At 38.5% G+C, this 23,425-nt stretch overlaps 1 protein-coding gene across 2 annotated transcripts in view; it reads right to left on the bottom strand.

Annotated features, from left to right (window-relative positions):
- Cacnb4 (calcium voltage-gated channel auxiliary subunit beta 4) overlaps positions 1 to 22,764 on the bottom strand; it is a 133,608-nt gene extending 110,844 nt beyond the window's left edge. The window contains exons 1-2 of one of the 2 annotated variants that reach the window (XM_033757217.1): positions 22,474 to 22,763; positions 20,450 to 20,609 (exon numbers count right to left, since the gene is read on the bottom strand). In XM_033757217.1, coding sequence (XP_033613108.1) covers positions 20,450 to 20,455 — 6 coding nt within the window. In that variant the 5' untranslated portion in view covers positions 20,456 to 20,609; positions 22,474 to 22,763. Of the gene's footprint in view, positions 1 to 20,449; positions 20,610 to 22,473 lie in introns of both variants that reach the window. The other variant, XM_010641401.2, reaches the window with a different exon arrangement.
- Between the last annotated feature and the right edge of the window lie 661 nt (positions 22,765 to 23,425).

Here is a 23,425-nt window from a genome sequence, read left to right on the forward strand (position 1 = left end):
TGAGGAGCTCAGGTTTCCATGAGGCAAGGACTCACTTGGAAGCTTGCTTGGGTTTTCAGCTTTTGGCATGCACAAAGAAACATGGTGTGGATGATAGTATCATGAGTGTGTTTATCACACATGGATTGGTTGCTTTAAAATCTCATAGGAGAAACTAGAATGAACCTAGTGTCGTTCTTCTCTTAGAGACCTGGATCTAAAAAGCTTTCCCAGCCTGAGGTCAAAGTGAATCTCTCCTGTTTAGCTGTATCCAGAAGGCCGTGCCATCACCTGGTAGATACTTGCAAAGATGCAAACTACATAATGTGTGCCATATAAGCAAAGGGCAGATAACAGCCACTCCCACATCAATCTCTATGTGCTCTGACCTGGAGTCCTAAAAACAGGTCAAAATGATGGATATAATGGAAGTAGCTGTTCCTGCCAAGCATTCTGTACTCTCAGGCTACCCTGCCCCTCAGCAGAGTACACAAGGTTTGTGGAATGGGGTGGGGTCAGGGAGGCACTCATTCCAAGGCTTTTCACCTTTACTCCTGCAGCTTTTTTCTCTCCAGCCTTCTAATATACAAACACATGTTTTAAGGCAGTACGTTTGAGAAGTGTAAAATAAACAGAACTATACTTTTTTGAAGCTATATGTCATTGCTATCTTCCTGCCTTCTCCAATTTGTTCATTTTCTTAACTCTTTTCTCCTCTTTTTGCATTTTTGTTTGACTCTACTGGGTTGTTCTTTCCTCTCTGTCTGTCTGTCCCTCTTCTACCTCTTCTTCTCCTCTTCTCTTTTTTCCTCCTTCTCTTCCACTCTATCTTTTATTCAACTACATTTATTAGGTACTTATTACCTTCCAGAAAGCAGTAAAGCAAAATGAAAAATGCCTCAACCTGAGGGCTGGCATCATTCATTCAGTCAACATCTCTTCGAAAGTTTCTTTTGCCGAACAGCTCCGAGTGTTTGTGATGTGCAATAACCCAAATAGAATAATGATCGCCTTCCTGCAGAGGTAGTGTGGTTAAGGGATAAGAGAGTAAAAGACCTTCAGAGATCTCTTCTAGCCTGTGCTTGCATCTGTCTGTCTGTCTATCTGGCTCTTAGAACTATCCAAAACTCGACTGAATCTTACAGCGATAATGGCCCCTGGGATCCTCCTTAGTCACACAGTCTGTGGCAGGTCTGACATTTATATGCAGAGCCTTCAGGCCTGTTATGCAGTCAGGAAGAGGCAGGCTTAATCAGTTTCCTTGTGCAGAGCACTCCAGCCTCCTCATTAGGCTTTTCTGTTAGGAAGAAAAACCGAGGCACATCATGGCAGGAAGGTGATCTCCAGGGAGGGCAGCAAAAATGGATCTTGTCTCTCAGAACTTGAAGGCAAACACAAAAAAAGTGTAAATATGCTCAAGATATATTTTAAATGGCTAATGATTTGCCTTAAAATTCTAAAGGGTTCAAATGAAAGGGCCTCAGATGCAGCTAGTCCAGGACCTTTTTAAAGGGCTGCCCCAGAAGGAGACAGGAGCTTGCATCAGAATGCAAATCCATGCCCTGATTCTTTCATTAAAAAAAGGATTGCTGCAAGAGAAAAATATCAGCTAGAGGGAAAACATGTTCAGTGATATAAATGATTCAACTCTGGCAGTATTTACTAAAAAATATTTGAAATATTTGTATTACTAGGAATGGGGTAAATTTCAGGGAATCATGTAAAAAGCATGAGAAATGCTCTTTGTCTTTGTTTTTTTGCTTTTGCTAACATGGTCTTCAAGTGCTTAGATCTAACTAAATGAAAAAAAAAAGAAAAGCTTAAGTGAATGGCTTGTGGAGAAGAGAAGCTAGGGTAGGTTTAGAAGGAAGAAAATGGATATTGAACATGATATTATGGATGCTCTCTAAACTGAAGAAAATTTAAGATAATTAACTGACCTGGAAGATTCTGCCTCCATGTAGGAAAGGCACATCAAGAGGCTCTGTCATTGCCAGCATGAACTCAAACAGTCAATGGATGCAGTGATGTGAGACCAACATGTTTCCAGGATTCTTTCGGTGCAATGGAAGCTCTCTCGAGAGGCAGTGTCTATTTCCTGCCTGAAGGATTAGTCCAAACACTTTGGTCCCACAGACAAGCCTGACACCATGAAGTCTCTATCCTTGTTTCTGCCAATTCCTGGCTTCTTCCTTCTCTGGTTGCTCTGTTTTTCTATTAGATTTGCTGCGTTCTCCATTCTAGCCTCCTAACCCCTTGTTTTCCTGTTTTAGGAAGAGGCTCTGAAGGTAGACCAGGGTTCAAATCTTAGATCCACCATTTACTAGCTGTATGACCTTAGATAAATGACTTTAGCAGTTTCAATGTCCAGAAAATGGATGACAAAAGTATCTATATCAAAGCCACCGTGAAAATAAGGGAAATAATTCATATAAAGCACTTAGAACCAGTTTGGCCCAAAACAGACAGTAACTATTATAATCATTACATTAGTCTGGTTTAAATATTATTACTTTAATGAAATTTTATACAGCCTAACTCCAAAACTCCAAATTTTTAAATGATTCCTAATTCTTTTTGTGCATATATTTAGTCTCCAAATCAAATCTCTTGATTTCATCTTCCTCAGTTGTCATTAATGATAGTAACTAAACACAACTGAACCATATATATCAGTTAACTAGACTGAATACACCATCATGATAACCACATGAAGATACTGTCATCCCTATTTTACTAATAAGGAAACAGACTCAGAGAGGTAAACAAATTTTAACATGCAAACAGTAAATGAAAAGCACTATGAATCCAGTTCTTTTCTCAAATACCAAATCCATCCCATTATGCTATGCTTTCTCCTAGTTGTCTGCAGATATGTATCTAGTCCTCTTCACTAAACTCTAAGCACTTTCATACTGAGAACACCTTGTATTACTATTACTCTTATAAAAGTTACCACCCTTAGCATGATGTTGGAAATAGAATTTAGTACAGTTTAGATGCTCAGAAAAGAATGTATCCATAAACAACACTTGGGTAACATTTTGACTAACTTACTGGCCCTATACAAGGCATCCAAAAGATATTTAAGATTAAGATGTCTCCACAACAAGTTCTGTCTGCTGACTGAACAAATACGTCAACATATTTGCACAGTAAGAACTTAAGTCACCCAGTGGACTCTGTCTCAGCATGATGGACATAGGAATTCAAGGACATCTTCCTGTTTCAGGGCTATGCCACTGCTCTTCTATTTCAATTGTAACCAAGGGACTCAGTGTGGTCCTGAAGAGTCACGACCTCACTATAATAAATTCTCTGCCCCAACAGCCTTCAGCGAGCTCGCATTTCTAAATTAGGGTAGCAGGGCCCAGTAGATACTGTCCTAGTCCTCATTTCTTTTCAACATCTCAGAAAATAAGGCTGTGAATTAATAGAGCAATTCTATTTAGGCAGAATTACTTCCATGAACTTTATAAGTAGCTCATAAAGAAACTAGAAATGATTTGTTTAATTCTCTCATCCACAGGGAAATATCCAAAGAACAAGTTTTAATACAGAAACGGATAAAAGTTTCATTGCCAAGTGCCAGAAAAGCTAAAATATGTGTTATTTTTTAAATATAATACCTTCCTGTCTGATTTTCTATAATTTTTTGTTTGTTCCCAAGTGGCTTGAGAAATTAATATGAGAAGGCTTATTTGTGTGGGCCTCATTCAGAGAACTGCCCTTGTTTGCAGAGTCACTGAGATTTCGGATATAACCATCACAGACATAATGGGTCTGATAATAACACAGTTGCTAAATTACAATCTGAGCTCAGAAATAAAAGAGAGGAAGTTGCAAGGATCCTATTTTCAAGACAATGCCCCTGAGCATGTCCTTGCAAATGAGAACAAGTGAGAAGAAATGAAGAGAATATATGATGTACAGACAGGATTATTTCTAAATAGTATGCCTTTCAGTGTTTCCTGTGACAAGTCAGCAACTCTTTGAGTGCACTCCTCAACATTTCCCAGCTGCTCCTGGTTTAATTCATGACTCTCATCATTTCCTCACTGTTTGATACAAACCAGTTCCGATCTCCTATACGATAATATCACAGAGCTACAGCTTCCATTCACTCATTGAGCATTAACTTACTGGGTGACACCAGGCTACGTGACCTTCTTATTTATTTCACATATTTGGGGTTGTGGGAAAAGGAGGCACAGAAGAGGAATATGGGAGAGGAGGGAGATTTACATTGTCACGAATTTGTTCACAACTAATACAGCCCAGTTGGAAAAGAGAAAGACTGAGTTTAGCATACTTTGGCTCTTTTAAAATTCTTTTAACCCCTCATTTTAAATTTACTTTGTTTTTTTTTTTCGAAGAAAAAAATAGAAGTCTGGTCATGTGTTTGTGTGTGTGTGTGTGTGTGTGTGTGTGTGTGTGTGTGTGTGTGTTGTGTGTGTGTGTGAGTCCCTTGACAAATATATCTCATTCAATGAATTCTGACTATTTCCCTAGATCTCTCTTGATTCCTAGAGGAATTAAAGTTATTGAATTTAAATATATTTTAGCAACCATTTATTGAGTGCATGTCTTGGGGCAAGCAAGGCTATGCAAGGGTAGGGGCATGAATAAGAAACACATTCCTACTTCAAACTGCTTATCACTCCAAACATGACAAACACACAAGAATATAAGGACAAAAGGAAATGCAGTGCTGTGCACAAATTCTCAATAATTTGACTCAATATATCCTAAAGAATCTACACAAGAATCATCTTCTGGATGTTTCCCAAAAAATCCAAAATCCCAAGCCCCAACAGAAACTAACTGAATCAAAGTCTCTGAGAGAGAGAGAGAGAGAGAGAGAAAGAGAGAGAGAGGCTGATCCCACAAAATCCACCCAATTTAACACACTAGGACGATTTTCAGCAAATATGAGACTTGGTGTAAATAACCAATGCAGCACTTTCTCAACAGCATTCTGCAGAACACTAATTCTTCAAGTAGTGAATAGATGTTCCTTAGGAAAAACGTGGGTCCTCTGATTAAACAAGTGTGGGATATTTTGAGGTTAATTTTTTTAGTTGGCCTTTACTGCAGAATAAATTGAGAGATATTGACACACGAGATTACTGTAGTCTACTGTGTGCTGTGAACCTTCGACAAAGGGATGGAGAACGTGGCTATTCCAAACTGATTTGACTAGAGATCTTTTTTTTCAGATGAGTTACTGTCCATATAAAATTAATGACTAGAAACTCATCTACCAAAAGTGAAAGATGTGAGAGACTCTGGAAAAAATATGATGATCTAAACAGGAAAAGAAACATATGAATATATAGAAAGTTTTTTTACAGTTCCAAATGTAGCACCATACGGTATATATGGATGGGACAGGGTCCAGCATGCATAAAGTTGGAACACTACTATGGTGCAGCTAATTAATAGTCACAGGAAGCTCCAGCGGTCCAGAACAAAACAATTCATGACCTCGGAAGAGATCACTTTCTTAGGCAGAAATCAAGGTCAACAGGTAGAGGTTTAAGGCTTACAGAGCCTGGACCTGGCTCCTGAGTTGAAGTCCTCTGGGTCAGCCCTACAACATCAAAAGAAACAGTCCAGTCTCCAATCTCTGTGGCATCACCGTCCAACCAGTCAGTCACCCAAGCCAAAGTCAGAGTTCCTCTTCCTTCCTAGGCTCATCATTAAACTGGTGCGATGTGGACTTGTATATCTCTCAGTCCACCTCCTCTCTATACCCACTACCATGGCTCTGGTTCAGCCTCTATCATCTCATACCTTTGCTATTTCCAGAGCTTTCTATCTGTGCCTGAGTTCTTCCTTCTACCCTGACCATTGCATCGTTGACTGTTACCTCCTTCCAGTTTAAAAATCTCTCAACAGTTCCTAACTGCCTCTTGCAAGTAATTCTCCCCAAGTATATTCTGCACAATACTAATACAAGGTGAGATCCACTAAAACAGAATTCTTTTCAAAGTGGAATCTGGGTATTTTAACATGTGTTAATTGCACATATTAATGTGGTGAATATAATATTTCCATAGATGCACATGCACACACTGATCAAATCCAATTACCTTTCACCCACCTCACCTGCACATATATATACATATTTTTCCCAGTCTCTGGCAATCACTACTCTATTTTCAGGTCTTTTTTTTTTTTTTTAACTCTCTGCATGTGAGGGAAAACATGTAGTACTTTCTGTACCTGAATTATTTCACAACGTAATACCTAATCCAATTTATTGTCTACAATGACAGGATTTCATTCTTCTTTATGGCTGAATAATATTCCATTGTGTCTATACACTATGTTTTCTTTATCCACTCCTTTGTTAATTCAACATCTTAGCTATTGTGAATATTACTGATAGGCATCCAAGTCCCTGTTTGATATGCTGATTTCATTTCCTTTGAATATATACCCAGATGTGGGACAGCTGGATCATATGGTAGGTCTATTTTTAGTTTTATAACAAACCTCCATACTACTCTCCATAATAGCTGTACTAATTTCCATTCCCACCAACAGCATATGAGTTCCTTTTTGTCCATATTCTTGCCAGTATTCGTTACTTTTTGTTTTTTATAAGAGGCTAAGTATTTTCACGTGTAAGTACCATAAAGTTAACCACCTGTCAGTGTCTAATCTGTCCCCAGAACAGCAGAAAGAGCCAGTAATTCAGTGGGTTTTGGGATAGATTGGATTTTCAATGTCCCCTTCAAGAACATGTGCTGAAAGACGGCCCTCCCCGAGTGGTGCTGTTGGGAGATGATAAAGCCTTTAGGAGGCAGGGCCTGTGGGAGGTCTGTAGGTCACTGGGGACGTGCTGCCGAAGGGGACCGTGGGACCCGGACCCCTTCCTTCTCCCCTGCCTCCAGGCCATGAAGTGCTCAGACTGCTCCACCACACACACTCCCCACCACCACGGCCGTCTACATCCACCCAAGGACTGAAAGCTGCAGATCCATTTGATCATGGACTGGAACCTTGAAAACGGTGAGCCAAATAAAAACGCTCTTCTCTATAACCTGATTATTTCAAGTATTCTGCTACAGTGATAGTCTAATACCCTTGGCTAGAAAAAATCAGAAGCCACTTAACACAGATGTTAACAGGATAATGGACACTTTACATCTCTAAAGAAGTACTACAGTTTGCAGCCAGAGCCTGTAAATACTCTCTTTTTCTGTAGGAAAATAATCTGGAACTTCCAGCTATACATCTTCCACTTAGCCTATGGAAGTGAGACCCCATTTCAGAGCACCTTTGCAATCCCCATGATAGGAACTGAAAACTCAAGCACACTAACAATCAGCCCAATCACAGTTGACAAAGTTTTGGCTGAGTTTCCAGACCAAAGCGTCTGACATGTGCCCTCCTCCAACCTCCTCAAGATATTTTTTTCTAAACCAGTCTCTAAGTTAAACAAATCTTCCTTATTTGAGCTGGCTGCTGGCTGGCATTTTGAAAGCCAGCTTCTCTATGTAAATGCAACACTCAAATGAAAAAATCTAGCAACTAGTTGCACATCTTACAGCCAGAACATATTTTAGTCAAAAGAGATAAGAATCAAAACATTCACAGAATCTAGGTTATGCATTTCCTTGTCCTTTTTCTACCTTATTTGTATCATTCTTTTTTCTTGATCTTAATATTTTCTTTGGCAGGATTCACCCAACTAAATTTGGGATGTGACATAAACAGATGTTTTTTAGCTACCTTTATATTAATGTATACTGTGTATACTGATGTATAAACCACATCAAAACAAAATACTTATCAAGGTACTATTCAATCCTGATAAAATCCTTACTTTACAAAAGTACCTTCAATATGCTAGATTGTAGCTTTGACTATAGGAGTTTAACATATACACACACCTTATAGATAGATACTGTCTGTATATAATATAATATTATAGATATATCTCTATATACCATATATGTACACACACACACACACACACACACACACACACGAGAATGTGCATATGCATGTACTTTTCTCATTGCTAAGACAAAATACTCTACACCCAAAGTTAAAGGAGGGAAGGCTTATTTAGCCCAGTTTGTAGAGGTTTCAGTTCACGGTTGGCTGGCTCCAAGATAGGGTGGCACGGCAGAGGGGCATCGCGGAAGGGAAACAACTCATGGCAGGTGGAACACAGAAGGTAGCAAGTAGTGAAGTAGTGAGGCAGCAAGCAACCACAACAGCCCTCTTTCTGTCCCTTATATTCTTATATTCTATCCAGGCTACACACCCTTAGGCCTGGTAGCACTCTACACAGGGTATTACCCACACCCAGAACTATGCCAAACCAATCAGGGGACTAATTTAGTAATAACACATCCTTAATCCCAGCATCACACACTCTAGACCCAGCCACCTCTGAAAAGACTCACCTATGACCCCATAAGGCTTTGGGAAGGACGTCTAGACACAAGCCATAACATGCAAATTAACATGCAAATTAACAAATGGTTACAGTGTACTTCAATTATGAGATCTACCTTACTCTTCTTATGACACTATCCTGCACTAGTAATGACTTAAGAATTAGAACTACAAACATAATGTAAAAAATTATCTCTTAAAATAATACATATTATTTTGTAAGTAGATAAATCTTGAAAATGAAAACATTCAAACAGTGTTCATATAATATGAATGTTAACTTACCTTTGATACAACTCCTTATGTGTATTAAAAGACTTATTTAAAGATTTATATTCTGTTGAGTATCTCAGTACACCCATTACCAGTTACCTTTCAGGCAGTCATCTGAACTACATGATCTTATTAAAATAAACCTCAACAAAGACTCATGCAATCATTTTATTCCTTATCACTGAAATTGGCTCTCTGCTTGGCCATTGGCATAGTTTTTAAGCATAAGGACCAACTCTCACCCCTGAGAATAGCCTGGCTTTGACCCTACAGACACTGCTAAAGGCAGGGAAAAATTCTCTCCCTAGAACTCTCCTTACCTTAAGAATCATAGCTATTTAGAGAAGCAAGGCATCCATCCATTGGCTGGTGTGGGCACAGGGCTACCACTATAATGATCTGTTTCAGTGAGGGTAATGAAGCCAAAGCCCCAGATAAATATCATGAAGGAAAGTGTTTTCTGTTCCCAGCACAGTAGGGGCATGGTCTGTCCACCTCCCAGGGAAGAGCCATTTGTCCACAACCCCAGCCAAACTGCTCTACCTGGCATAGGTTAATGCTGCTCTCTTACTCTGAACTGGGACATTTACTCAGGGGATGAACTCCACTTTCTTCCATATTTCAAAAACCCTAAAATGGGAAGTGAGCTCCCTCATTATATCTACCCTAAACCCAATCCCAGACTTCAGAATTCCACTAGTTTCTTGATTCCTCAAAAGAGAATCCTAAAATAGATATAGAAATGTGTGCATATCGTATATATGCACATAATTCATATACATATATATATGAACTTTCATAAGTTTTGCACACTGTATAACCACCAACCAGCTGAAATCGACTTTTTAACAGAAACACACAAGGTCTGCTTAGCTTCACTAAAAATGGCAAAGCCTAGTTTCCAAGCAAATATTTTTCATGATCTTTGTAAACCTTCCAAAACAAGTTCCACTTTTCACCTCAATCTAGTCAACATATGTTTTCATTAGGAGGCTGTCATCAGAACTGTAAAATTTCACATTGCTAATCCCTACTCCCACTAAACCTTCCACAGATTTCTATGGTGGGAATCATAATGTGATGACATTTAGAGGGACCCTAAGAGTTATTTTAGTCCGGCCATGCCAAAGGAGCACATCTAAGCCACAGGGTGGTCTGACAGGCAATTTTATGTATCTTCTCATTATCTGCAGAGACCTTTGTATATTTAAAGTTATCCATGGGAACTTGTTTTCTGCTGCTATGTCACAATATCACAGACTGGATAATTTATATAAAAGAAAGAAATTTGTGTAGATCAGGGTTCTAGAGGTTGGAAAGACAAAGAGCACAAGACCAGCACAAGGCTTAGCATCTGGTGAGGATTTTCGGGTTTGTTGTTGCTTTTTGTACTGGGAATCGAACTCAGGTCCTTGTGCTTGCAAGGCAGGCACAGCACCACTGAGCTGAATTTGCCCGGTGAGAATTTTCTTGCTGCATAACATTGTGAAGGACATCATAGGGAGAGATAAAGTACGCTAGCTCAGGTCTCTCTTCCTCCTTGAAGAGTTACCAGTGGGGCTGAGGATGAAGCTCATTGGCACAGCACCTGCCTGGCAAGCACCAGGTCCTGAGTTGGATCCCTAGTACCAAAAAAAGAGTTACCAATGGGGTCATGGGGTCCCCATCCTCATAGCCCCATTTAATCTTAATTACCTCTCAAAGGCACCATTCCAAATACCATTAACATATGCATTTGGGGATTAAGCATCCAACACATGAACTTCAGGGGGAGACATTCAAACCACAGCACTCTCTCAGCTTAGCTTCTTAAGGGTTCTTCACTAACAATTAAGCTCTTCATTTTGTCCTATGGTTAGACTTTGATGAAGTGCTCCATATCCATATACAAAAGCAATACACATCTTCAATGGAAAAATGGCCAATAGCAGCTACTTCGTAGCTTCACAGGCATCTTCAGAGGTATATTGTAGGAATGACTTTAAATTGCATTCTTTCATCTGCTGAAGTTAATATAGACTCGGACAATACAGTAAGACAGATAATCAGCAACACTGTGCCTCTCCAAATCACCATCCACTCTTCCTCACCACGCCTCTGCAGTACGTTATGTGGCTAACTTACTACCATATAACCCCTGCTCTTGGGTTTGTGGTTGGGTTCAGCCAAGATTTGTCCTTGCCGAGATCACAGTAAGGGTAGAATGAGAAAGGGGTATCTCTCCCCTGGGCTTTCCACTTGAGGGATGTCCCCTGGCTGGCTCATCCTTCCACAGGGAACATTGCATCCTTCTCAAAGTAGCTTTTTGGATAGAACTCAGTCCTCCCACACCCTTTAAAAAAATCTTTTTTATTCATTAAGTTTATTGGTACATTTTAGGTTTGCAATATTATGACATCCATGATTGGAGATTTGTACCTTTACATGATATATCTTGTTCTTATTTTTCCCCCTTCCCTGCCCTCCCTTCAACCCCTCTGCCCCTCCCTATTTACAAAGACTTTGTTTCCTTTTTTTCCTTTTCTCATATTTATTTCTTTCCCTTCCTTCTTTCCCCTACTCCTTCCACTTCCCCTTCGAAACTTTTCTTCCTATTTCACATTATCTATTACACTTTTTGATCCTTACTTACACTTTCAGTTTTTCACACCAGAGAAACTATTTGGTATTCACACGTGTGTCCTATTTCACTTAAGAGTATAGCCTTGATGTGGATCCATTTAGCTATAAATGTCTCTAGTTTCTCATTCTTTATGGCTAAGTAGTACTCTACTTTATTTTTAAAAAATGCACTTTCTTTATTCAGGCTCCAGCTGATGGGCAATTGTGCTGTTTCCAAGTTTTGGCTATTACAAACTGTGCTGCTATGAACATGGGTGTGCATATATCACTGCGGTATGATTCTTTTAATTCTCTTGGGAAGATACCCTGCAGAGGGATAAGTTGGGTCAAATGGGACCTCTAACCCTAGTTCTTTCAGGATTTCCATAGTGGTTGCACTAGTCTACACTCCCACCAACTGTGGAGAGGGTTCCTTTTTCCCCACAACCCTGCCAGCATTAGTTATTGGTTGATTTCTTGATAGCAGACATTTTTTCTGGAGTGAGGTGGAATCTCAGACCCATGCCCTTTTGTAGCTCTACTGGGGCTACTGGGTCTAGGGATGGCAACAACTCTGCAGTTGTTAGTCCTGGGGATACTGCACTATCCCTGTGGTTTCCTTATAAATTTTTCATTTTATTAAACTCTCCCAAATTATCCTAATTTGAATATGTTATCTGTTATTTTAGGGAGAAAGAGACCAATACAGAGATATCTGTTGCCCCAGAATTTATAGTTCCCTGTACCTTTTACAAATATTGATGTTCTTCTTGTCTTTTAAAATATTGCTACTGAATCATGCAAATGTTTTTTTGAATTGGAAGCTCATAAAAATGAATTGTAAATGAGAAAGGCAGAGAACAAAACATGGAACTTGGATCCTTTTGGCTAAGGCCAAATGTGGTATTAACTTAAAACTATCATCAAGGTCTGCATACAAATCATGAGAACTCCAACATTTGTTCTAAAACACAAAACTCTTTCTGACATTCACTGATATAGCACTGATATTTTATGTTCATTTAAGTTTTATGGATTTATCATTTTAATCTACCAGTGACTCAGAACTTCAAACCATATCGTAAAGCAATATCAAACAAAGGTTGGAATGAAACTGGGAAGCAAAGATAGTCTCCAAGTGGATAAAGGTCTCACCATTTGGGTCAGAGAGATATCTGCTCTGTTTTAGAGATTTTTCCCAACTCCCAGCTGCTTTGTAAGATGTCAAAAACAATACAAATAGCATGCTTACACTACCCTGCAGGAGGTTAATCTAGATTTTTACATTATTGACTCTTATAATTTGGTATTATATGATAGAATATTGCTCAAGGCTATCATAACTTCCCACAATATCCCATGGTGCATTTCCCAGGTGCAGCATATATTTTTATGTTTGTTTTTATCTGCTTTTTTTCTTGTTCTGCCCAAGTTCACTCGGCAAAGCTGGTTTCTCCCTTACCCATTCAACCCTCACTCTTTGGCACCATTGAAAAAAAAGAGCCATGTGAAATAGGAAAAAAAGGCCTAAAGGTGTAGGGAAAGTGAGAAGGGTAGGGGAAAGGTAATAAGGGAAAAGAAAAAAATATGAGAAGATGAAAAAATGGAAATAAAGTGTTTATAAATGGGGAGGGGAGGAGGGATGAGGAGGGATGAAGGGAGGGCAGGGACAAGGGGAAAAAAATGAGAACCAAGACCTGTCATGTAAGGGTACAAGATTCCAATGATGAATGTAACTGTACTGTATACCTAAAAAGTACCAATAAACTCAATGAGAAAGAAAAGAATATAAAAACCATTAAATGCTGGGAGGCACGTAGGAGAAAAAGGAACTGTCCTATACTGTTAGTAGGAATGTAAACTACCATAATTACTATGGAAATCAATATGGAGATTCTTCAAAAAACTAGAGATACGCTATTTGATCTAGCTATTGTACTCCTGGGTCATATATTTCCCCAAGAATTAAAGACAGCATACTATAGTGATATTTACGATTACAGTAGTGTAATTCACAATACTATAATCATACTATAGTGATGTTTATGATTTTAGTAGTGTAATTCACAATAGCTAAGCTGTGGAAAGAGCCTAGATCTGTGGTGGCGAATCTAGGCTTATTTGCCATAGCGGGCTGTTTGTTATTACTGAAAGCTCTAAAAGGTTTGCCATCTTTACTGGCCATTAACCCGCAGATAAATGGATAAGGAAAATGGAAAATATGCACACAATGGAGTAAAAAAATTCTCTATACACACACACACACACATGCATACACACACACACACACACACACACACACACAGAAATTTTAGCCAAATAAGAAGGGTGAAATCACATCATTAGAGGAAAATGGATGGACTGAAGACCATCATGTTAACTGAAATAAGCCAGTCTCAGAAAGTTAAATTGCATATTTTCTTTTACATAAAAAAATCTAAAAATAAAATATAGAAATAAATATTTTTAAAGCATGCCTAAAAACTGAATGTGGGGACAAACACCTATAATCCTAGTATTCTGAGAGGCTGAGACAGATTTGCAAGTTTGAGCCCAGCCTGGACAACTCAGTGACTTAACAAGACCCTATTTCAAAAATAAAAATGGGCTAAGCACGGGCCAGGCCCTAGGTTCAATACCCAGTAATGTACGTGTGCTCATATACTCACACACTCATTCACACACACGCACTCACACACACACAGTGCCTGCAGATCAATAAAATACTGTACATTCTTTAGAAATTTTACAATCTAAGGGGAAAACCTACCATTATTATTCTAGGAACATGCATTGTGTTTATGTTCTAAATTTTTGGTTATCATTTAACTAATGATGAAACTTAACCACCAAGTCAAGTTTCTTTTTGAGATCTAATACAGGCCCAGTCTTCTTTGATCTATGTAGTTTTTATTCCTCACTGTACTCTGTAATATCATAGCACTTTACAAGGGGCTCTGAGTATCATGATAACTAAAATGTCCCATGTCTTCCCACTTTAATAAGTTGTTCTTAACTTTTTCTTATAGTCTAAGCTATAGCAATATAAGTGTGAGATGATATTAAACTGTGATGAAGAAGTTCTTAATTTCATTACTGGGATCAGTAGAACCACTGAGTCAAATAAACTTCAAAACATTAACATCAGAGAAAGACATCATTTGGAATTAGATGATATTAAGAAAACAATAATGACTCTTTGGAAATGAACCAGGGAACTAATTTGTATACTCACAAACCAATTTTAGACTGATATTCATCATATTGTTCTATCTTGATGATAAACATTTGCCTCTGTTACTGCATCCAACCAATATTTAAGAAGATATTTGAGAGACAGAACTTGGATAGAGATTATCTTTCTCTTTTATGTTTATGGCCTTTCACCCTACCACAGCAGAAAATTAAATACATCAGGTAGATTACTCTTCTTAAAAGAAAGGACTGTATTATGATGAATTTCTACTAGAATTTAATATATTAACAGGATTTCAGATTCATTGATCACTGATTTAGAATATCTCAAAGACCACTAATGATGAGTGGAAAAGAATTTTAGAAAGCAAGAAAACACCAAGCGTTCTTTCTAATGAGGTACCACATAAATCACAAAACAATTATTTACATCAACACTCTTATTATGCAACTCATATCTGTTAGCCTTCCCCTAAAAAAGTTAGAGCAGAAATACTTTTCCTTATCATCAGAAAGAATTAGAAGAAACTTTTCAGAAAGCCTTTGCCTTTAATTTTTTTTTTCTTAAAAGAGACTCAAGTAAACATTTCCAGCTCAATTCACTGTGGACTGGAAGTGCATCAAGGGTATTGGCAAGTAAACAAGCAATGGAAAAAGGGTTTTTTTGGCTTCTGGAGTTCAGGCTCAAGTGAAACATTTCCCTTTTCAAAATCTAGTACTCTCAAAGAAGTGTACCACATACACTTGCTCCTTTTCAAAGATTCTGAAAAGACTAAACATCCAGTCTAAAGTGCCAAATGCTGATACCTTCATTCAGTAGCTATAAAATACCACGGTAATTGATCATTTCAGGAAGCGAATGGCAAATGGTGGCATTTGTATCCCGATGGAAGAAACTGCTTTTCAGTGAACAACAGAACATGAAGAAACCTGAGAAAGTATCTGATCAAACTTCATTTTATGGGAGACAAAAATGAAGATCAAAGAAATTAAATGACTTACCCAAGGTCACTGCCAATCAGTTGCAGACTCAACCACTCCCTTTTTGAAAATAAGATACAATGAACTAATTGTAAGTCCTCGGGAGATTAGTACATTCCTCTACCTGGCACCACTATAAGACTTTTTAAAATCATTGTCAAAAACCATGTAAGGGCTCTGAAAGTAAACTGAAGGTCTTGGTGGGAATAACAGAACCTGTAGAAGAAGGAGTATGTTTAGTTCCTCAAAGCATAAGAATATTCATCTTATGTGTAACAACAATAATAGCAGATAACACTTACCTGCATTATAAGGGTTTTTCACACCATAACTTCAAAACCACCAAAGATGTAGACTGTATTACTACTGACACTTTAGGCATGAGGAACCAAGGCACTGAATAGCTAAAAAACATACGCAGGGCCACAGCTAGGAAGGAGCAGCCACAACTGAATCCCTGGCAATTTCGCAACAAGTCTGCACTTTCAGTCGTAGCACTAATACTTAGTTGTTTCACAATACAAAGTACAAGAAAGTAAACTTGACAATTTCCTGACCAACACCTGCACTCTGTAGAAGATAGTATTATAAAACTTTTGAAGAGACTTAAAAAGATTGAGAAACACTCAACTCCAACATTATCAATTTTAACAAAACTGCTGATAAAGCCGGGCGTGGTGGCGCATGCCTGTAATCCCAGCACTCAGGGGGCTGAGGCAGGAGGATTGCTGTGAGTTTGCGACCAGCCTGGACTACATAGTGAGTTCCAGGTCAGTCTCAACTACACAGTGAGACCCTGTCTCAAAAAAAACCAAAAAAACAAAACAAACAAACAAAAACTGCTGATAAAGTAGTAACATTGAATCTTTTTCCTGGATGATGCTAAAAAGAAAGGAAGAACAGGAATAAAAAAGGCAAAATAATTGAACTGTTATACACAAACCACTCAATTAAGCTTCTGACAATAGCCAATGTTTAATGCCCTTGAATAAAAGGGCTAAAAGCAAATCTAAAACTTCTTGCTTTAGAGGTTAAAATTTTTCAATATTTCTGATGACAGATGATTTTTTAAAAACAGAATGTAGGAAATTCAAAAAGCCTGGACTACAGTGAGTTCCAGGTCAGTCTCAACTACACAGTGAGACCCTGTCTCAAAAAAAACCAAAAAAACAAAACAAACAAACAAAAACTGCTGATAAAGTAGTAACATTGAATCTTTTTCCTGGATGATGCTAAAAAGAAAGGAAGAACAGGAATAAAAAAGGCAAAATAATTGAACTGTTATACACAAACCACTCAATTAAGCTTCTGACAATAGCCAATGTTTAATGCCCTTGAATAAAAGGGCTAAAAGCAAATCTAAAACTTCTTGCTTTAGAGGTTAAAATTTTTCAATATTTCTGATGACAGATGATTTTTTAAAAACAGAATGTAGGAAATTCAAACAATGCAGCATCATTTAAGAAGTGAGGAAAATATTTATAACTAAACCTATTCGTTTATGTAACAAAAGAATATATAATTTAGAGTGAGAACAAGTATTGGTTTATTTAGATATTGAGATTTACCTCATGAGCTATCTGGGCTACCTTCTTCAGGCACACCAATAAGAACTACAAAAACAGAAATAGTTTTATCTTGAACTCATGCTCTTCAAAGTCTTAAAAAGTTCAAAGTCTAGGTCATAAAAATCTACAACTCCCAATATCCTGTCATTATTTTATATGAACTGTAAACTCCCTTGCCAAGTTTGCCCACTCAGTTACAGCATTCTAGTGCCCTGCCCTTACATATGACATACATTCATCCCCTGGATGTGTCTTTCCAGGGTGGCAGGTGACAGTTCTAGTTTTCACAGCCCCCATGGCCTGATGCAAACAATTAAAGGCACCTAACTCCGTCTGATTTAGCAGAATTCAGAGCCTACATCTATAGAGTTTGCTAAATGCAATTTTTAACTTCATGGATTTGTGAGCTCGTGACGTGGTTACTTCTTGCAAGGACATGTGAGAGAGTAAAGAGGAGACAATGAAAAATTATAACTGATGCAGTTATGTCTTCTCAGCCTACTCTGGTGGCTTGTTTCCCTAGTTAAGGGGAGATAGCAAACAGAAAAAAGTGACCACACAGAAATTACAACCAAGCTGGCCTCCAACAGAATGGAAAAGATAAGGCTACAGGAAGCCTCCTCATCTTGGCCCTAAAACAATGGTTTTTCATAGTTACTTCCAACCTTCCTACAGAATATTTTGACCACAAAATAACAATGTTCATTGAGGACATCCACGTGGAACCTGACGACCATATTCTAAACCCTTGGAGTGACTCATTGCAATCTAAGAACACTACCAGGAAAGAAAATACAAAAGTACACAAAACAATGAAGACTGATCCCAGTATTTTCCTCTGTCAAAAATAGAAAATTAATGAGAAAGTGAAAAAACCAACAACCTTGAAGTGTCCAATTCACAAGCTCTGACCAGATTTAAGGAATTTTTCTCTTGAGTTCCATGACAACTACATCTAGAAATAATTTCAATATATATTTTAGAAAACCATCATTTCTAAGAATTGATTTATTAAAGAAAAAGCTGTGTTCATCATTTACTACAGACCCTGACTAAACACCAAAATAGTTCAACTGAGTAAAGTAAGTTGCACTTCTTAGTTAATTTCTTATACAAACCATGAGCAGCATTGAGTTTACTTCTCTGGCTAATGATGCCAATACTCAGTCCTTGGGTTCTTTTGTAGGCCTGTCTAGCTCCCTATTAATAGACCATAAAGACTTTCTGACCCTAGAAAGGCTACTCCGATACACCAAACTATACAGACCTTCTGTCTTGCTTTCAAAAGAAATCCAATCCTTAATATCCTGCTACAGTGCTTTTCTGAAGGCCCTTAAACACATAAATCCCTCTGTTTGAAGTTTATCCTCCTCCCTAGCAAGCCCAAGGACATAGCTTAATATTTAAAATAACTTTATTGTATCTTTGAAAGGAGCAACCCTTCATTCTCTGGGGGATGTTTTGTCTTTCAACCCTCTTGGATATCTTTCTTCATACAAAAGCATTAATTGTTTTCCTTCTTCAAAAGCTCTATAGTAGAAATTGCCTACTTAGTATTAACCATCAGTTAGCAAAACATGGAGAACGTGTATATACGAACATATGTGATGCACAAGGGTATACAGTGGATATACATGTGTAGGCGCAGACATTTAGACAAACGTTCACAATTACACAGCTCATAGAAAATGAATAACTTCAATGATTAACATATAGCTATCCTTATAATGTATAGGTAGATAGAGATCTAAATTTGGGCTTTTATCTATGCATTTAGACAGTATTTACATATTATAATTTGTGAAATTTACCTTTTCTTTAGCTTTTACATCTATAAGATTTCTAACAGTATTAATGAGTGTAACTCATTTCTATGACTAGAAACATTTAAGGAATATATTTTCCTCTATAGTAAATACCCAAAATTATGATCTGGTCATCTTTTTCATTTAAAAATAATTACGTCTCTCCCTCTAAATATTTTATAACTTAAGCAATTGGAAATGGAAGCAATTGTGTCAGAGAAACCAACTACCAATTCTATGTGCAGCTAACCCTAGCTTCACTTTATAAAGTACTCTAGGAATCTATATTTTCTTTAAACTGCTCAAAACTACAGAAGGCCCTTCTAAGAGTTTTAAACTTTACAAAGCATCATTTAGTCCAGTTCTAGCATTAATGTGCTCAATATTTTATCAATTAAGAATAACATTTAACAGAATAGACTGTAACACACAGGAACAGATTGAGAACAACTTATTTACATGTGTGTGCATTGATAATTTAAAAGCAATACATGAGCAATTAACAGCAATTATCTCTGGGTGGTGGGTGTCAGGTAACTTTTTCTACTTCTCTGCTTTTTTAATCTGTCCCTATAAGAACATTCCCTCTATTATTTGAGTAATAAACCTACTAAGCAAAAAATCCAAATCTATTCCTAGAATGATTCTACTAATACAAGAATACACAATGAATCCACCTATAAACGTGTACACCAAGGAACAATTTTACTGTGAATCAGACAAAAATACAGTGTTCAACAGGGGCTCACTCACTGAAAAACACCCTGGTCACCAGGACCTGTGGCCCAGTGGGCAGTGAAGTCTGGGACAACATTTACGTAGACATCAACAAAGAGAGCTGTGCATGTGACCAGTTGTACATAACTGGTCTGGTCTCAGTATGTACAGAACCTGAAGCACACACTCCATTGAGTGTATCAAGGTGACAAAGAAGAAATGTGATACTGTAGTGAAATCTCCTATTCTCTTGTAAGTCCTTGCTGCGGGACACTGAATGATCTTCTGTACCTCCTTAACATTTTGAATAACTCTGATCCTTGATTACCCTCCTGGAAACCAGAGCAGGAGGTTCCAGAGTTGCCCAAAACAGCTCCACAGGGCTCAAGAATCTAAAGTGTTCACACTCAAGTGTGCTCTGGCATATTTTTTATCCCTCTCTTTTTATGAACAGTATGTCAAATACAAAGGTTACAGATAAATATACAGGGTACTAGGATTATAATATCTACCTGTGGATCAGACTCTTAAGAAAAAACTCACATCCCAGTTCCAAAATTCTCATATTGTCAGGATAGGAAGTGTTAACAGTATATAATACTCTTACTCAGAATAAAATATCAATCCTTAGGGGAGATAATTTTATTAGAGGCTTACTATGTGGACACATTGAATACAGTCACATATCACATACTAACCCACAGACACCCCACAAAGATTTTTCAACAGCACAGAGTGGCAGGACAGATGTGGACAGCTCCCCAACCCCCCAGAGAAAGTGCCGTACTCAGCTCTTAGTGCCTGTATACTCTTGGGCTGCCCCTGACCATTAGAGAAAAGCCTCCATAGCTATCCACCAGTACTATCCTGTTCCCAGAACTGTGCTGCAATCTGGGCAAACCCCACACTTACAGCCATAAATGCATTGGCACTGAGAAAGGCTGCTGAGGATGTGGCACTCCAGGTGTGGCTTTATTTGTCACTTCACCAGGTCAGCTATTTAGGCCTAGTCTTCTCCATTGGCTTGAAGCTCTGTTCACACCATCTTGGGTAACACATCACATTATTCTTCCTTATAAAAACAAACAAACTCAAGTGAGCATTCAGAGTCAGTTCACCCTCCGAACATCTCTGTCTTCCCCTGAGATTTATGTGACACAGTTTTGATCCCACCCCTGAAAGCCTCCCGTACCCTCAACTGAGGATTGGCCACTCCTTCCTCCACTCCTCAAGCTGCCCATCTTCCTCACCTCTGCAGACGTGCACAGCCCCAGGATCTCAGCCTGCTGGCCACCACTGAGTCACCAAGAGCACAGCACTGCAGTACCTAGCACTACCTGCCATCAACTACTGCTGCAAGACCAATTACTGCACTCTTCACTTCCCACACTACAAGGAAATTCAACCGTCCTGTGAAGCTGGACCAAAAGGAAAGCAAATGTTTTCATATTTACAATGGCTCCCCTCTGAACCAGTGCATCTGAAATTTATACGGTTCTAGAGAACAAGAGCTGGATTCATTCCTAGTCAGCTCTCTTCACAGCAGCCAGTTTCTAAAGGCATTTTTGCAATGACTATAGTCCACTTCAGCGCAATACACTGCCCAAGTTTAAAATTCATAGCCAAAACTAAGACTTACAATGCAATAAGGCACCACATGTTTCATAACTGAGTATGGAAACAGGTATGAGAAATAATCAGGCCTCCTGAAGAACTCAGGAGAAAAGCTGGTTTACCAAACTCCTATTGTTGCCTTTTCTTTTCCCCACCCTACCTGCAAATGTAGACCTTCTCAAGTTCAGCTGCCAATGGTCAGACTACAGTCCTTCGCAATAAACTGACAGTCTGATCACTTACAAGCACATTGGGCAACATTCAGACTTTGTGGAATCAGAGTTAGAGTTAGAGCTAATACAGACAGAAAGGAAAAATGGAATGCTTTATCAAAACTGAGGATTTCTATCCTTCATGGATAGCACATGATTTGATACATACGTTTGCACTGACGTATACCATAGGGGCTTTTTTGTTATAATCTGTTTGTTGGGTGATTTAGCCAGAGAATCTTATATAACACATTCCTGTTCTCAACGTAGCAACATGTATGGCATTGCACTCACAAAATTCAGACTCCCCACAGTGTGTCCCAATCATTCCCCCTTGTAAGATTCTATGTAACTGATGAAAACACAAGCACTACCACCAGCAATAGTAAAAAAGAGTCAGTATCAGCTTTATCCTATATTCAAAAGCTAGCACCCTGTGGTATGATTTCAGATAACCATTTCATGCTGATTTTAATAGGTTGTATGAGCCTGACCTATGGGGGAAAGGAGTCCAGTTTTCTAAGCCTAAACACACGTGAGTCTGCTTGGGTCTTCCAGGTTTATGGTATAGGAACACTATCTATTGCCTCTGCACTGGGGTGTTTTGCGACCAAACCCTTGCATCTTATTTCCTTAACAAAGAATCAGGAGATCCGCACTGCTTTTCTGGCCCCAGAAAGGACACAATACAGCTACAGCTTAGGAACTTCCATTCACACTAGCTCAACAAACAATGTGTATTATATAATGAATGAGTTTTTTTCCTATGAACCCTGCTAGAAAACATAGGCACTTTCTGCATAGTTTAAATCACTCTATAAGGAGCTGTTACCTCTTGTGAGATCAAACAATGTACCTGGTATCAGAAATCCAAACAGCCTACACTCTTAAGATGCTTTTGGCATCACTTTAATGTCCTTGTTACTTGACAATAAATAATTTCATTCAGCTACAAACTATACAGAGAATATTTACACAGCAGCCAGCTAGCAACCGAATGATGTTGGCTTTCAGCTCCATGTTCCCTGTGTTGCCTAAGAAATGGGGGTGGGGGTTTGTGGGAGGGGGAAGAGGACGGGAGAAAGAATCAGCTATCTATGAAATACTTACAGCCTCCGAGTCTTCAATTCCATGCAGGTACAAATTGTCATACATGGAGGTCTGATAATCCAGAGCACCTCTTTTAAGGCAAAAACAAAACTGCTGCAGAAACCACAGCTACAGCTAAGAGAAAAGGCCTGTCTGGAAGAATTGAGCCTATCTTATCAATTCCTGTGGATTTACCAGGCAAGATGCTATTCATTCACATCACACAGGGTGAGGTTATCCCCAGAGGCAGTCCAGACCTGGCATTTTATCTGCCTTCCCAATACAGAGCACAAAAAGCAAAACCCTTCCTCAACCACAGACTGGTGACTGAGCTAGGAAAGCAGCCTCTGATTGGCTCGGCTTCCCTGCTTCAGTCAGCTGAAGAGCGTTCCCTGGGAGAGTGGAGGGTGACTCGGAGCATCCTACCCAGCAAAGAGCTGCTTCCTGTTTTGCCTGTATTATCAGTTCCACAATAAACACTTCTCAGTATCCAAAAGGCTGCATGAAATGTTTGGAAAAGCCGGCTATTGAACAGTCTAAACACAACTACTCATCTTCTTGATCAAACTCACAATGTGAGTGGGGAGCAGAGGAGAGATTTTATTTTCAGAGAATATTGTGTAAAGACAGCCGAACAGATACTAATCTCCATCCAACATCTGTACCTAACAGTTGTGATTTAAGTCGAAAAGGCAGTAAGTCATATAGAATTTTTTTAAAAGCTACCATGACGGAAAAAGGATGGAATAAACATATGGTAAGATTTCTTGAGGGAATTTCTATAGTAAAAGTTTTCAATATTCCCACTGAAGTCTCTGTATCACTGGCAAGAAAATACTTTTGCTTCACAACTAGTAAAGTTTTAAAAGGGTGCCAAAAAATCTCTCAGCTTTTAAATGTAAAATTGTTGAATGACTTTTTAATTTGTTAAAATTAAGTAACAGCCAATAGTTTGCTTAAATCCTTCATCTGC

Source organism: Fukomys damarensis, unplaced genomic scaffold (assembly GCF_012274545.1).
Source record: "Fukomys damarensis isolate Sample0158 unplaced genomic scaffold, DMR_v1.0_HiC HiC_scaffold_29, whole genome shotgun sequence".
NCBI classification, from domain to species: domain Eukaryota; kingdom Metazoa; phylum Chordata; class Mammalia; order Rodentia; family Bathyergidae; genus Fukomys; species Fukomys damarensis.